This window comes from Ogataea parapolymorpha, chromosome VII, assembly GCF_000187245.1.
Source record: "Ogataea parapolymorpha DL-1 chromosome VII, whole genome shotgun sequence".
Classification (NCBI taxonomy): domain Eukaryota; kingdom Fungi; phylum Ascomycota; class Pichiomycetes; order Pichiales; family Pichiaceae; genus Ogataea; species Ogataea parapolymorpha.
This window is the reverse complement of record NC_027860.1, coordinates 294,315-307,891: the sequence shown is the minus strand read 5'-3', so window position 1 is coordinate 307,891 and position 13,577 is coordinate 294,315. Positions and strand designations below refer to the sequence as shown.

Below are 13,577 nucleotides of genomic sequence, written 5' to 3'. Positions count from 1 at the left end.
TATAAATATTTATAAAAAATTTAAAATCAGCCTAAATGTCACTTCATCTCTGGGGTGCACCGTTCGACGCAGAATCTATTGCGACGGCGAATTTTGTTGCTCAACATTGCAAGAACAATGAAATTGAACTGCTATACGACTCCAACTACTTTCTCTCGCCGAATGGCAAATTACCGGTCCTATTAGATGGAGATATTATTTTGGAAGGTTACAAAGAGATCGTCAACCATCTGATCAACAAACACAACCTATTCGCTTATTCGGTGGAGCAGAAGCTGCTAGACCAAGGCCTCATAGAGCATCTGCTCAGTAAGCTCGAGGTGGTCAGCTGCTACAACTACTTTCTTAATAAAGACAATTTCGAAGGCTACACTAGAGGAATCTTCAAAAATATACTGCCCTTTCCGTTCCAATATATCCCGCCCCTCAACCTCAAAGCTCGTGCTGCGGCCATTTGCGAGACCGCAGGAATATCGTCAACAGAAGAGTCAAACCAACTACGTCAGCTCAAGGAGCGAGAAAAAACCTTGAAGGAAACTCCAACCTTGTCAAACTTTGATCAATCTCAAAGAAATGCCTCTCTCAAAGTGGTTCTTGACCAGATGGACATTCTCACCAACATGAGATGCGTATCACTATTGGAAGAGACGATCAAGTTGGTGAAGGATCTTGGCCTACCTAAATCGTACCCCTCGTCCATTCTGTTTGATGCATACATCCAGTGCAACACTGATCCCAACTTGAAGACCGACTTTGTCCTCAAATACCTGAAATCCTCGCACCCAAATCTCTTGCAGTCCCGTCAAGATATACAACCACAGCCTGTCTCTTTTATCACCGCAGTCCAGTCCCTGGCTCGCAACTACCTCTGATTATTGCTCTGGCTTGTGAATCCCCGCGTATATGTTATAATACACAACGGTCCCATCGCGATCACAAATTCCTAGAATAAGCTTTTCCACTCCTATAGTCTCGAAGATCTGGTCCAAGCGTTGCATAGTCACGGTGTCATCGACGAGCACCGGGAACACGCATTCCCGCGTGTTGTCTGGGGTTGTCCCAAAGAGAACCTCAATACCTTTTTTTGAGACTTCCTCCACATTAGTCCAGAGATGGTAATGTACAAGGTTCAGTTTGACCTTCTCCATCTAAGGAAAAATTAAATTTAGAAAAAATCAAACACTTAAAAACAGCCCAGTGTCAATGAACTCTTGGAATCCTGTCCCGCGCGCGCTGGGACAAACCAAACAGCATTTGCTGCGACGACGGCAGATGCTGGGTTCATCTCAGCAGGTGCGGCCCATCCAGCAGCTGAAACTGCGCAAAGTGCGCCAGAAAAGCCGCGGTCTTCTCATCTGGCTCTACTCCATCTCGCTGCTGACGTTCGGCATTTCGTTTCTCCTTCTGAACTCGCTCGTGCCTATCGATGTCATTTTGCGCTCGCTCACCAGTTCCATCATCGCATTCAACACTCTTGTCATTGTCTGTGCTTGTGCGCTATTTTTACTGCTAAGTGCCATTATCTACATAGTTCGCATTCTCATCATCAAACGGCACCTGCAGGACATCCCAAAACCATACATGCCCATTACTGAGAAAGACATTGGCAAACGAGAAGCCAACTACATCGCCCAGCAGATTGCACGGACTAAGGAGATTAAAAAATTGGCCGGCCCTCAAGGCCCCCTGGACCATGCTGGACTGCACTGCGGGCAGAGCTCGGAGGACGTCCCGCTACCGGACAATCTGATATACGAGAACGTGGTGTGCGCCATTGGCGAAGACATAAAATACCGACACGCGCTCCGTCTGACCAGCACTTTTCAGGTCAAAGTCGAGCCCAATCAGACGCTACGGGATATTATATCCACTGTCGTACGGAGAACAAATGTTTCTGCTCGCGACTCGGATCTATTGGCGGAATTTTTGGCGCATTATGAGAAACTAAGGTTCAGTGGGCAACCAATCACGAAGGCTGAATTTCTCACGTTCCTTCGCTTATGGGACAACACAAGGACAATACTGAAAAGACAGCTATAGCACAACTGTAGCCAAACGCAAGTACATAGTTATAGATATTTCCCTAATTCGACATTCGGCTTTCATCTAGTCAAAAACCAAACTTCCTGACGGGAGTGTTATTCTTGGAGACGGTTCATATAGTATATGGCAACGGAAAGACGGGATATCGTCTGTCTGTCGTGGCAATGTCTCCTGTATATATTTTTTGATTCAAATGTAAATTTTTCTCTGAATTTTTTTTATATACACAGTCTGCCAACACAGAAGTACGGGCCATTAAGCAAACACGTTCTCCTGGCCGGCCTCCAACGCAGTCTCTGTTCTGTCAAACAGAGTGAAGTGCAGCGGACGGTGGAGCTCGTGGTAGAAGGGAATCGGGTTATCCAGTTTGAGATCAAACTCGAAGTCCTCGGTCCACGCATTTGCAATAAACGAGTAATTCCATGTATCGATGTCTGGCACCAGGAAGTATCCTTTTAATTTGTCCGTCAAAATCAGCGGCGTCTTCTTCCTGAACTCCTCCGAGTAGCCTGGAGCAACCAACATCGATCCAAGAGCGTCTAGGTGCGTCTGGCCCCATTTATAGCCCTCTGGAGTCAGAGAAACACTGGAGAGTGTGACCGAGCCAGGAGTGAATGCAACGTTGATGACGCTCGACATGGCGTTCCAATTAAATTGTGAGCTGAGTTTGCAATGAGTCAGCAGCTCCATGCAGTCATCGCCCTCGCTCGACTTGCCGGCAGGAACGGTATGGATCCAGCCAAGCGGCTCGAGACCGTCGAGATACGGCGAACTTGGTAGCGAGGAGGGAAGCTCCACCCGGTGGTTGTCGCCAACCTGCGGAACTACAACCAGGCTGATGATCTCCTTCACCTGCGAATTGTCGGCTGGAGAGCGCCCAAACATGTACGCGGCAACCTGCGTCCGCACGTCTCCCATCTTGATGAACTTGGAGAGGATGTTTTTTGGCATGACATAAGCATAGCTGTCGGTGTCAGCAAAGTCGCCCGACGAAACGAAAACCTTCTTCGCACGGAGATGGAGACTGCCGCTGGAAATCGCGCGGAGCCGCCAGTCTGTCCGCGACTCGAATTTTGCCTGTTCGTGGTTTGTGGTGGTGACAGTGGTGATTTTTTCGCCATGAACATTGGTGGTTTCTGTTTTCACCGCAGTCAGCTGCGAAGCCGGCTCGGCAGTACCCTCTATGTCTGCAACACTCTGCTGTTTGGCCGAAGGAGCACGGATGTCCTGTCCGAGAATGATGTCTCTGATCTCTGTGTCGGTGAGCGAGTTTATGTCGACGTTATATTTGGAAGCATAGTCGCTCAAAATCAGGTCTGCCAGCTGCGTTTCCACATTGCGCCACTGTTCGTCGCTGAGCGATGGCCACAGATGGTGAGGCTTGGTCTCGATAGAGGAGTCTGGACGCAGAATCAGCTTTGTGCGCTCCTTATTTATTTCCAGCCCACGCATAATGACAACGAGTCGGTTGAACGCCGTGAACGACGAACAAGTCTTCATCCAGTCGTCGTATATGTTGAAGAGTACCATCTGCGGCTCCTTGGCCATGTTGACAATGTCCAGCAGCTTGTCGATCTTGAGAGCCGCTCCGAACGGCAGATGCAGCTCCGAGGGCCGGATTTGGATATTAGGAAAGTCCAGCATGTGCACCTCCAAAGGATCCTGGATACCCTTTCTGGTGATGATGAGCTGTTTGGGCTGTTCTTCGCGCGGAAGCGAGCGGACCAGAGCCGCAACCTCCTCTGCAGACTTCCATTTGGACAGCTGTGTCCGTCTCTTCTGGCCCTGGAACGCGGAGCTGTGGATGATCTTGAGGAACAGCTGGCCTGTTCTAGGGTTCAGAATGAAAAGCGCTCCATTGAGACACTTGACAGCAGTATTGCCTTCAAAAGTGCTATGTGTGACCACTCGATACACGTTGACGTCGTCCACAAAGAGTTTGTTCTCGTTGTTGAACAGCTCTGCGTAATTACTCGATGACAAAAACGCCTCCTGCGGCTGGGCCTGGTACAATTGCAGTCCTTTGCGGATTCTCTCGCGGAGAACGTACAAGGCCGGGTTCATTTTCATGATAGTTTTCATGGCGTTCTGGATCAGCGGCTTCAGCTCCGGGAACCAGTTTCCATACGCATCGTACATGTTGTACGCCAGATCAACGGCAATAAGCAGTCCCGTAGGGCTTGGATACGTGCTCGTGGCATCGCTCGTGTAATCCAGGAACTTGGCTCTGGCGTACCTCGAGATATCGTGGGAGTCGTAGTCTCCATATCTCAGCTGCACATCGAGCCAGAACTTGTCTGACTTGACGGCGTTCATCTGGTCATTTGTGTCAAAGAGCAACGATGGACGGCTGCATGGCCATTGGAAAGAGCTTGTGAGCAGAATATCGGCCGTCGACGAGTTCATCTTGTACGACTTTCTTGGATGGATGGCCATTTTCTCAACGCTGTCAATTTGTAATTCGTCGAGCTGCGAGTCCAGCACCTGGCAAAGGTCCACGACAATGCTCTCGTGAATCTTTTGCCACAAATGCGCACGGAATATTTGAATAAGCGATATTTTCAACGTTGGAATCTTTCCATGGAGGAAGATACCTGTCAGGTCCAGCTGGACCAAGAAACCAACATACACGTTGGCTCTATTGATGGTTGGTGACCACCACAGCGTGAACCGACGGTTCGGGATTTGAGACAATCCAGAACGCTGCGCATTGGTGAGTTTCTTGAACTTGAGCGTATCCTCAAATCCAGACGCTTTCTCCCAGAAAAGACCTTCCCAGGACTCAAATCCGGTACCTTTGAACAAGGTGTGCTCCAGAATCGTTTCTATTCCACCAAGAGCCTGTATAACGTCTGATCTGTATGCATTTAAATTCCACAGCTTACCGTCGTGGCGGTCGGATATCCACCAGAACGGATTGTTTCGGGACACGGAAAACTGCTTGAACTCCTTTCTGACTCGGAACCCTTTGTCAATGGCCAGTGTCTGTCGGTCTTTCTGAAACAAAGTACTGATTCGCGGAATACCACGGTCCCAATTTTCTTCCAGGTCCTCATAGGTGAGTCTGCGCCGCTGTTGCTCCGCCTCGGCCCGCTTAATCGCAAACTCTGACCAGACCCTTTGCGAGTCCAAAAACTCGTTCTCCCACGTCGTGATGTATCTGTATATTGTCGGAATGAGACGGTCGTCGTCGTGGGTCAGTCCAGACCGGAAATGCGTGATTCCAGTGTCGGTCTGCTTGGACCAGCGCAAGTCGGAAGCAGGAATTAAAATATGCGAAGCACTCAACATGCCCAGTCCGCCGAGCTCTTTAGGCGTGTAGAAGACGGCTGGTGGGAACCGGGACGGCATCTTGGAGTTGAGTCCAAGCTTGATCCGAGTCTGGATTCGGGTCTCGTTCTTGACAATCGCATTGAGCAGCGGCTCGGTCGAAATTACAGCCTCACGGAAATAGGCAAACATCGAGAGCAGCGTCGTGTTCCATTTACTGGCCACTTTCGTAAACGTGGCCGAGCCCGACGTCATCAATATCTGCCGCACTCTATTATTGAATTCCTCCACAGACTCCTGCGAAACTTGCAAGTACGCCTTGGCCACACTTTCCTTGCTATTTTCATCGTACAGGTCCCACACCCCCTCCTTGGAGCTCGTGTCTTCCAACATGCGCTCCTTAGGAATAATCCGGACGTCGAACCCGCACATCGTGAAAAGAATATTCGCATTATCTTTGGAATACACTGATGCCAACGTATCTTCCCAGTCTATCGAAACAATCGAGTCTGGAACACGGCCTTGCATCTCCCAGAAAACAGCACGTCCCAGATGGACGTCGTGTCGCATGAGCTTCATTCGCGAGTCACGCGGCCAGCATCGCCGGTTGTTGTAGCCAACAATGTGTTCAAAGTTCGGGTCTGGGTTCTCTGCCAAAAACTCCTGGATCAGCTCGTCCGCCTCGCTTTGCGAGAACCGGAAGAAAATATGCACCTTGTCCACGTACCGCGAATAGATTCTTATCGGCGACTTGCACTGTGTCTGGATATCTGTGAACTCCAAGAAATCGTTTGGCCGCTGAGGCGGGCCAGCTATCTCGGACGCTCTCTCCAGCCCCAGAAGCAGAAGGTCCACAACCAAGCCATAGTATTGAAAGATGAATGACGAGAACTGCAGGCCACGGATCAGGCCGTACTGGTTCACGTGGTTCATGTCCTTAAAGGTAATCCCAACATTGTTTTTGGCGGTCAGGTAATCCGCAATGCTAGAGTCGACGATCAGTCTGAGAAGCTGGTTCAGCAGCGTAAAGTCGACTTTCTCAGCCAGCTTGTTCAAATTCGTCTGCAAAAGCACATTGCACTGGCCTTCGGAAACGTCCCAAACGTTCTGCAAATTGGCAATTCCCTGACACCACTTGTACACCAGTAACGGCGGGATCTCGTTGTCGCTAGGCTTGACCCAATTCGGAAACAGGCCACGCTTATCTGCCTCGTACCAGAGATACTGGTCGAGATAAGCGTCCACAATTTTTTCTAAAGGCTCAACATCATAGACAGGAACTATGTGGCTGTAGTAGTCCATCATTTCTAAAGTGACTTCCTTGAAATTACGCTGTGTCAAAATAGTCTTTTTGATGTTGGCCAAAAATTCGTGCGGGTTGTCGTATGCCTGTTCAATAAGCGCGAGCTCCTCTCGTTCTTGCGAATTGAGCCGGCCCTTCGCGTTGTAGGTCTCCTTCAAGTTTTCCAGCGCAAGAACAAGGATCTTGGTGTCGTGCTTGTAGTTGACGGGAGGAAATGGTATTGGAATGAACTTACGGCTCTCAAGCCAATGGACCATCGTCATATAGATAGAGACTCCTTCCTGAGGCGTCACGTATGGCCCTTCCTTCTGGAAATTCTGCTGTCTTTCCTGTTCATTCTTCACCCAGAGTCTTGTCAGTCTCCCCAGATTCTTTTTGGCAACGGCTTTGTCCACCGCAGCACCAGCCTTGATTCGTTGACGGTTGTAATGAGCAACAGAGATCCAGCCGTCGGCCTTTGCTTTCACGTATCGCTCAATGATTTTCTTAATAGGCTCTGGCATTCCCGGAACATTCCACGGAATGTTTGCTTTCCAGCATCTCCAGGCCTCGCTCAAATGCTGCAGGATCGCTTTGCTTTTATTTTGCTTGATTCCTTCTGGAATCATGTCCAAAATGTCATGCAAAACGGCGGCACGCAACTCCAGGTCGTAGTAGGAGTCCACGCGCTGCTTCGTGATCGTCTTGGCCACCTCTTTGCTCTGTCTGCCCTCAAACTGACGAGCAAGTAGATTGCCCAACCATCTCTCTAGAAGCGGAACTATTCCGCGCATAAAAAAGATCCAAACACGCCAGGCCGGCTGCCAAAATCCGCATCCCGGGCCTTTGCCGATCACAGCATTGAACCGGTAGTAAACCACATGTTTCAGGTCCTTGCACGCTCTGATCTGGTGCATCACCTTATATTTGTATCTGTAAATTCCCGTCAGCTGGCCCAGATGGTTCAGTGCATAGTAGATACCGTCAGCCAGCTGGAATGCATCCACGTTTCCAAGTCTATATTGTACGTGGGCATCGACAATGAGCTTGACAACTCTTAGGATCTCTCTTATCAAATGGAAAGCGTTACCAAAACGTGACTTTTTGCGCTCCTTGGTGGTCAGCGTCTTGGTAGGCTTGAGGTTGAAGTTGTAGTCCAAATGCAAATAGGTAAGTCCTCGACGGTGGATCATCAAATTGAGCATGTTGTAACCCTGGCGACACACCTGCAGTCCTGCCTCAACCCAGTCGATGGTGGTCTGGTGGAAAAACTTGGTATTTTTCAGCTCTTTTAGCAACTTGGCCTTTCCCTGCGTACTTGGCACAGTCTTGTGCAATTCATTGGCCACATGAGTTTTCAGAAGCCTCTGATACGAAACACGCACCTTAACCGGGAGATCTCGTGGTGCGTGCTGCAAATACCAGCTCTTGACCAACGCCACGTCTTCGGCTCGGACTGTGCGGCCGCTGCGTTTGTTGAACGGATACGGTGCCCACAAAAGCTCTATGGCCTCGTACGTATTTTCGGGCTCTAGGCTCTGGTCCTCCATGAACGGCTGAACGTCAATTTCAAACTCTCTGTCCTCTTCAAAATCAGTATCATCAATTACTTCCTTCTTAGGAGTCACTGGGTTGTAATTAGCTTGAAATTGGAAAGCAGGCAGTTCTGGATCCTCCTTGCGGCTGAATACAACGCTGTTGTGATGATACCAAGCAAGCTGGACACCTCTGACCGAAGAGTTGTAAAGATGGGGAAATGCGACGCGATACTCGGACTTGATCGGGTTTCGGAAGATGATTCTGTCGAGACTGTTGAACTCATTGAAATCTTCGTGTTCAGGGTCAATATCTTTTTGTAACGGCTCGAATTTGGGTCCTCCAGGAAGAGCCACATTCAATGCCTTGGCTGTGAAGAAAGACTCGTTGTCGAATAAATAGTGGAAATTCGGGTCAAAAATATCGTCCACCAATGGCGTCGAAAGTCGGTATAAAGTGGCCATGATATCCAAATCTAGTCTCCAGGCCCGGTAGGACGGCCCATTCATTCGCGATCTATCATCCACCAATGGTTTTTCGTCATAAATCCAGTCAGCAACTGGTAAATCCTCGACATCCTGGAGTTCCATCTGTATAGCGTCCAACGGCTCCAGGTCCTCGATATTCTCGCTAAAATTTATAGGTGGCTCTTCGTCGTCAAATACAGGAAACTTGATTCGCTTGAAATGTCGTCTGTCTTTCTTTTCACGACGCATCTGTAACCACATCGTAGCCCATTGTGCAATGTAAACAGGCTCAATCACGCGCGGGATCTCGTCCACAAAAGTGATAGCTCCACTCTGGTGATATATGACTCGCACCTCCTTCACTGCCTCCCAAGGCTGGGGCATGTTTTCCAGTAGCTTGAGAACTGCATGAGGCATGTATTTCAAAGAGCCAAGTATGGATCTCTTTTCTTGAGAGAACTTCTTTGACGATAAATCTCCTTGGTCGTTCAGAATCTTTCGCAGATGCTCTTTGGGCATCTCAATTTTGCGCGTCTGAACAACGCCGTGCGATTTCAGGTTACTTTCCCTATACCGACGTTTTTGCAGTTGTAACCAGCTACGGGCTCTGGTCTCCAATTCCTTTTCCCGAGACTCTTTCTTTGAGGCTTTTATACCTCCTGGGGCACCTGGAGGTGGAGGAGGTAGCGTCCTCGTAGTTTTTAGGCCAGGAGGGGGTGGAGGGACCTGAGTCCCATTCTTGGGCTTTTTGGCAGGTGGCGCTCCTGAAGCCCCTCTCGAAAGCCCTGGCGGCGGTCCAGTGGGAGGTGGGGGATGTGCCGCCTTCTTTTGTTCAGATGACTTTTCGTCCGTCCTTTTTGGAGGTTTCGGTGGCGGTTTAGGCGGCATAACAAAACGGCAAAATATCGAAAACTATTGATATGAAAAATAATACAAAAAAATAAAATTAAAAAATAATATTATGCACAGCCAGAGACGTAGGTGGGTATATATAAAATTAAGTGAGCGGAGGTAGCGGCGTCATCCGTTCCTGTTCAGATTGACTCGAGCTTCTCTTGCAATGGATCTGGCTTCCTCTATTTCATGCGAAGTACCGTGTGTCATTTCAGATGCATAGTCATAAGCAGCCTGCCAATTTTGATGGTGCAGTTCGTATCTTGCTAGCCAGAGACGAGCCTTGGTAGTTTCTGTGGTGACTCCCTCGTTGACTTCTTCGTCCAAGCAAAGTTTCATGTACACAGCAGCATTCTCATCGTCTTTGATGGACTGGTACAGGTTTGCCAGTTTGTAAAATATCACAGGATCGTACTCGCTCGACACAGATAGGGCTTTCTTATACGCCTTGATCGAATCCTCGTGCTCGCCCAATTTTTCGCTGCAGTTGCCAACCGCTTGCCACATCCGCTTGTCAAGTGGCTTGAGTGCACATGCTCGTTGGTAGTAGTAAAGACTGTACAAATGCATATCCAGCACCTCGTATGCCTGGCCAAGACCGTACCAAGCACGGAAATCTTTGTTATTTGTGTCCACGGCACGTCTATAGCTCTCAATGGCTGCGTGGGAGTTCTTGAGTTCAACAAATTCGTGGCCCATGAGAGTCCAGGCACTGAGACAGTTTCTGTTCAGGGCCAAAGCTCTCTTATAGTACATGATGGCTTTTTGGTGATCAAACTTGAGCGAGTAGTAATTGGCAAGGATGCAACATGTCTCGGGCCTAAAATTGTCGATTTGAGACGCAAACTGAGCCAAAAACGCCAGCTTGGATTTTTTTTCCATCACATATAAAATGTTGGAGTATGTGTCCATGTCGTCTAGTCTGAGCGGATCGTTTTCCAGAACATCATCGAATATGTTTTCAGCAGCGACATAGTCGAGAGCATTATAAGAAATGAGAGCTTTCTGGATCTTCAGGTAGCTAAATGTAGGAAAAATGTCTAGCAAATAAGATAGGTCTTCGTAGAGCTCATTGAACTGCTGGAAAAATTCCTGGCTGATGGTGATCTTGAAAAAGCGCAGCATTACGTGGTACAGCCTGTTGTTCATAAATTTGGCATTCTTGGAGAATTTATTAAGCACGTTCAACGCCTCTCCAAAACTCGCAAGATTGGCAATAAGCTCAGACCAGCAGGACCAGTTGAAAGGATAAATAGTGAGAGACTTGTAGAAACATTCTTGGGCTGCTGCGTTGTCCTTTAACTTGGCTGCAACAAGTCCATTGAGGAAAAGCAAGAAGGGGTCTTCCAATTGCTCCCTTGTGCTTTGCTTGCCGTAATTTTCCAGTTCCTTCGATATCTCCGTCAATTTTTGATTTTGAACCTTCCCATCCTGCTGCCCGAGCACCCCTCCCGTTTCGTCATATTTGGTCTTCTCCCCGCTCAAATACAGGGCGTAAAGTTTCAGAAATAAACCCCGGGGACTGGCACAGTCTTTCAGCACATGAGCACAGCGATCGAACTCCTTGAAACTGAAATATGACGTGGCCATCAACAGTTTGTCTTGCTCGGTGAACTCTAGAAAGTCATCCTGAGAGTGTTGAGGGAGAAACGAGATAGGGGTCCTTTGTTGTGACTGTTGAAACACGGCCGCTTTCTGATCGTTTGTGAGTGGGCACAAGCCGTTGAGTGCTTCGCTCGACCATTTGGCACCATGGTACAGATGAAGCGACTGCAAGACTTTGGAACTCTCGATGAGCGCGAATCGGAGCTGTAGCTGTTGATCAAAGTCCATAAACAAAAGTGAATAAAATAGTTACTGGTGTAGGGGTGCAGTTGTCGTCTCCGTGAAACCAACAACCCGGGTTAGTGCAGCTGGTGCAGCCAGGTCAAGGGCCAGTTTTTTCTTTACCCGAGACAACAATTAAACTCGGAAGTAATGCGTAAAAAGATTCCACCTTTGCAGGGGTCGCGAAGGCTCTAGACAATTACCGCATCCCATATGGGGGAAGTGGCCGCCACCGGAATTCAGCTTGCAGCGCTCACTTTTACACGTGCTTGGCTCAAAGCAATGAATGGTGGGTGTGCTGATTCCATTGATGGGGCTAAGCAGCTGGCGATACCTGTAGCCCTGGGGTGAGGAGCACAGATGGGCACCCAGGCGGCTTAGGGCCAGCGATAGCAGCCCCAAAGCGCCGATATAATTGTTGCACTGCCCCGTATGCATTATGCAACCCCTGAAAACAATAACAAGTGATGCTCTCAGGTTCAGAAAATTGTGGTCTCATTTTCCTAATTGGCATTCTTGACGCACAATATTGGTGCTGATTCTGCATATGTCGCGTGTGCGCTGGCATGTATACTAAGCTCAGAGCCCATTCAACGGCCAGCCTCATATTATATAAAAAGGCACCCTGCGCCGCTAACAAAGCCCAAGCTCTCGGGATGTCGCAAGCTATGCCAGAGTTCACTTGGATGGACGATTTCCAGTACGATTTTGATTCGCACCGGAACTCCCTGAGCAGTGTCGGAAGCTATGAACCTGACTTGTTCGAAGTTCCAGATGTGATGGACGTGGCTCCTTCCTCTTCGCCTACCACCTCGCCCGAAGAGGAAAAGCCAGAGCTCGCTACCACAACAAAAACCCGTCGCCGGAGAAAAAGCACAACTGCCCGGTCGAAAAAGCCGATGACAGTAACACAGCGGAAGGCCCATAATAAAATCGAGCGCAAGTACCGAATCAACATCAATTCTAAAATCGCAAATTTACAGAAACTGGTTCCCTGGATGAGCAACGAGATCGTTGCCTTTGAGATCGATGCCGCGGGTCCGGACCATCTCCAAAGCCACGGGCTCGGTGGGAGGAAACTTAACAAGTCGATGATTCTCGACATAGTCACCAAATACATTGAGCACCTCAAATCCGACAACGAAGTCCTCAGGAAGCGGGTCTCCGAGCTAGAAGGACACAACACAGACACTAATAACAACACATAGCTAACATCGAGCTGCTTGGACACGATACTACCACACCTGACACCTCGTATATAAAACTTATTTAAGACACACATTCATAATCTTTAATACCATTATCAAACATTGTACATCCGGACACCATTAACCACCACTTTATTTCTAGATGGAATCAAGCAAGACCAAGTTTGGAAGTTTGACTTATATCCGGAAGCCCAGAAAGCTTAGTTCGCGGATCCCGTACGAGGACACGTTGCTGGGGCCGTCGCCCAGTGCTTCGAAACCTCGTCGAAAATCCAAACGCGATGTTTATATCGCGTGCGGCGAGGTTCCGCCCTCCAAGCGACCACATACAAACTCTGCCGATGAGCTGCTCAAAGACTTTGACATCTCACGCATAAAACAAGACACAGACAAGCTGCTGAACCAGCTCGACAGCATCAAAAAACCGGACAAGGACGAGTCCAAGTATATTAACAAGCTCTTATCCAAAGCGGACAAGGCGGAAACGGACGAAGTGGTTGCGGTTACCGAGACTCAGGGGCCGATGAAACACATTTACGACGACGCAGAGGCTACAGAGCGGACGTCAAAGAAGTACAGATCGTTCCATCCCAAAATATACACAAAAAACGAGCTGTTGGAGGCCACCGAAAAACTGGTCACTGTTGCAAGGGATATTTTAAATGGGAAGACGGCCTCATATTTTTACGAGATTGCACGGGAATATGCAGAGTCTTCGCCTCGTTTGTTCGTGACAGACTCCGAAATAATAAATTTGCCGAAGCAGAGGTACCACGGGTATATTGGGTCTATGCGCGCGGACGCGATTACGCAGCATTTGCTAAGCCAATTGGACCAGCTCCTGACAGATAAGAAGGCGAACAAGGTGCTGCAATTTTGGGGTCGGAGTTATTTCACGCGATTTGTGCTCACGCCAGAGATCATTGCGCGGATCGTAAAACAGGATGAGCAGGTCGATCTGGACAAAGCGTACGACCTGATGGAATCCACCGCAGATTATGGGCTTTATATTATGGATCAGAAGGAGATTTGATAAGCTCCGGGTTGTTG

General features: G+C 48.7%; 6 protein-coding genes across 6 annotated transcripts; 4 read left to right on the top strand and 2 right to left on the bottom strand.

Annotated features, from left to right (window-relative positions):
- Positions 1 to 35: 35 nt before the first annotated feature.
- On the top strand, positions 36 to 872 carry HPODL_02563 (uncharacterized protein; the record flags this gene model as incomplete). Its single annotated transcript, XM_014076873.1, has 1 exon — positions 36 to 872. One exon carries the CDS (start codon positions 36 to 38, stop codon positions 870 to 872), a length of 837 nt encoding a protein of 278 aa, XP_013932348.1.
- A 331-nt stretch (positions 873 to 1,203) lies between these two features.
- Positions 1,204 to 2,040, top strand: HPODL_02562 (putative membrane protein; the record flags this gene model as incomplete). The annotated part of the gene is made up of 1 exon (XM_014076872.1): positions 1,204 to 2,040. The coding sequence occupies one exon, from the start codon at positions 1,204 to 1,206 to the stop codon at positions 2,038 to 2,040; it is 837 nt and encodes a 278-aa protein (XP_013932347.1).
- A 258-nt stretch (positions 2,041 to 2,298) lies between these two features.
- Positions 2,299 to 9,486, bottom strand: HPODL_02561 (Pre-mRNA-processing-splicing factor 8; the record flags this gene model as incomplete). The annotated part of the gene is made up of 1 exon (XM_014076871.1): positions 2,299 to 9,486. The coding sequence occupies one exon, from the start codon at positions 9,484 to 9,486 to the stop codon at positions 2,299 to 2,301; it is 7,188 nt and encodes a 2,395-aa protein (XP_013932346.1).
- Positions 9,487 to 9,618: 132 nt separating this feature from the next.
- HPODL_02560 (Subunit of the anaphase-promoting complex/cyclosome (APC/C)) lies at positions 9,619 to 11,325 on the bottom strand (the record flags this gene model as incomplete). The annotated part of the gene is made up of 1 exon (XM_014076870.1): positions 9,619 to 11,325. The coding sequence occupies one exon, from the start codon at positions 11,323 to 11,325 to the stop codon at positions 9,619 to 9,621; it is 1,707 nt and encodes a 568-aa protein (XP_013932345.1).
- Positions 11,326 to 11,975: 650 nt separating this feature from the next.
- Positions 11,976 to 12,527, top strand: HPODL_02559 (uncharacterized protein; the record flags this gene model as incomplete). The annotated part of the gene is made up of 1 exon (XM_014076869.1): positions 11,976 to 12,527. The coding sequence occupies one exon, from the start codon at positions 11,976 to 11,978 to the stop codon at positions 12,525 to 12,527; it is 552 nt and encodes a 183-aa protein (XP_013932344.1).
- A 142-nt stretch (positions 12,528 to 12,669) lies between these two features.
- Positions 12,670 to 13,560, top strand: HPODL_02558 (DNA topoisomerase I; the record flags this gene model as incomplete). Its single annotated transcript, XM_014076868.1, has 1 exon — positions 12,670 to 13,560. The coding sequence occupies one exon, from the start codon at positions 12,670 to 12,672 to the stop codon at positions 13,558 to 13,560; it is 891 nt and encodes a 296-aa protein (XP_013932343.1).
- Between the last annotated feature and the right edge of the window lie 17 nt (positions 13,561 to 13,577).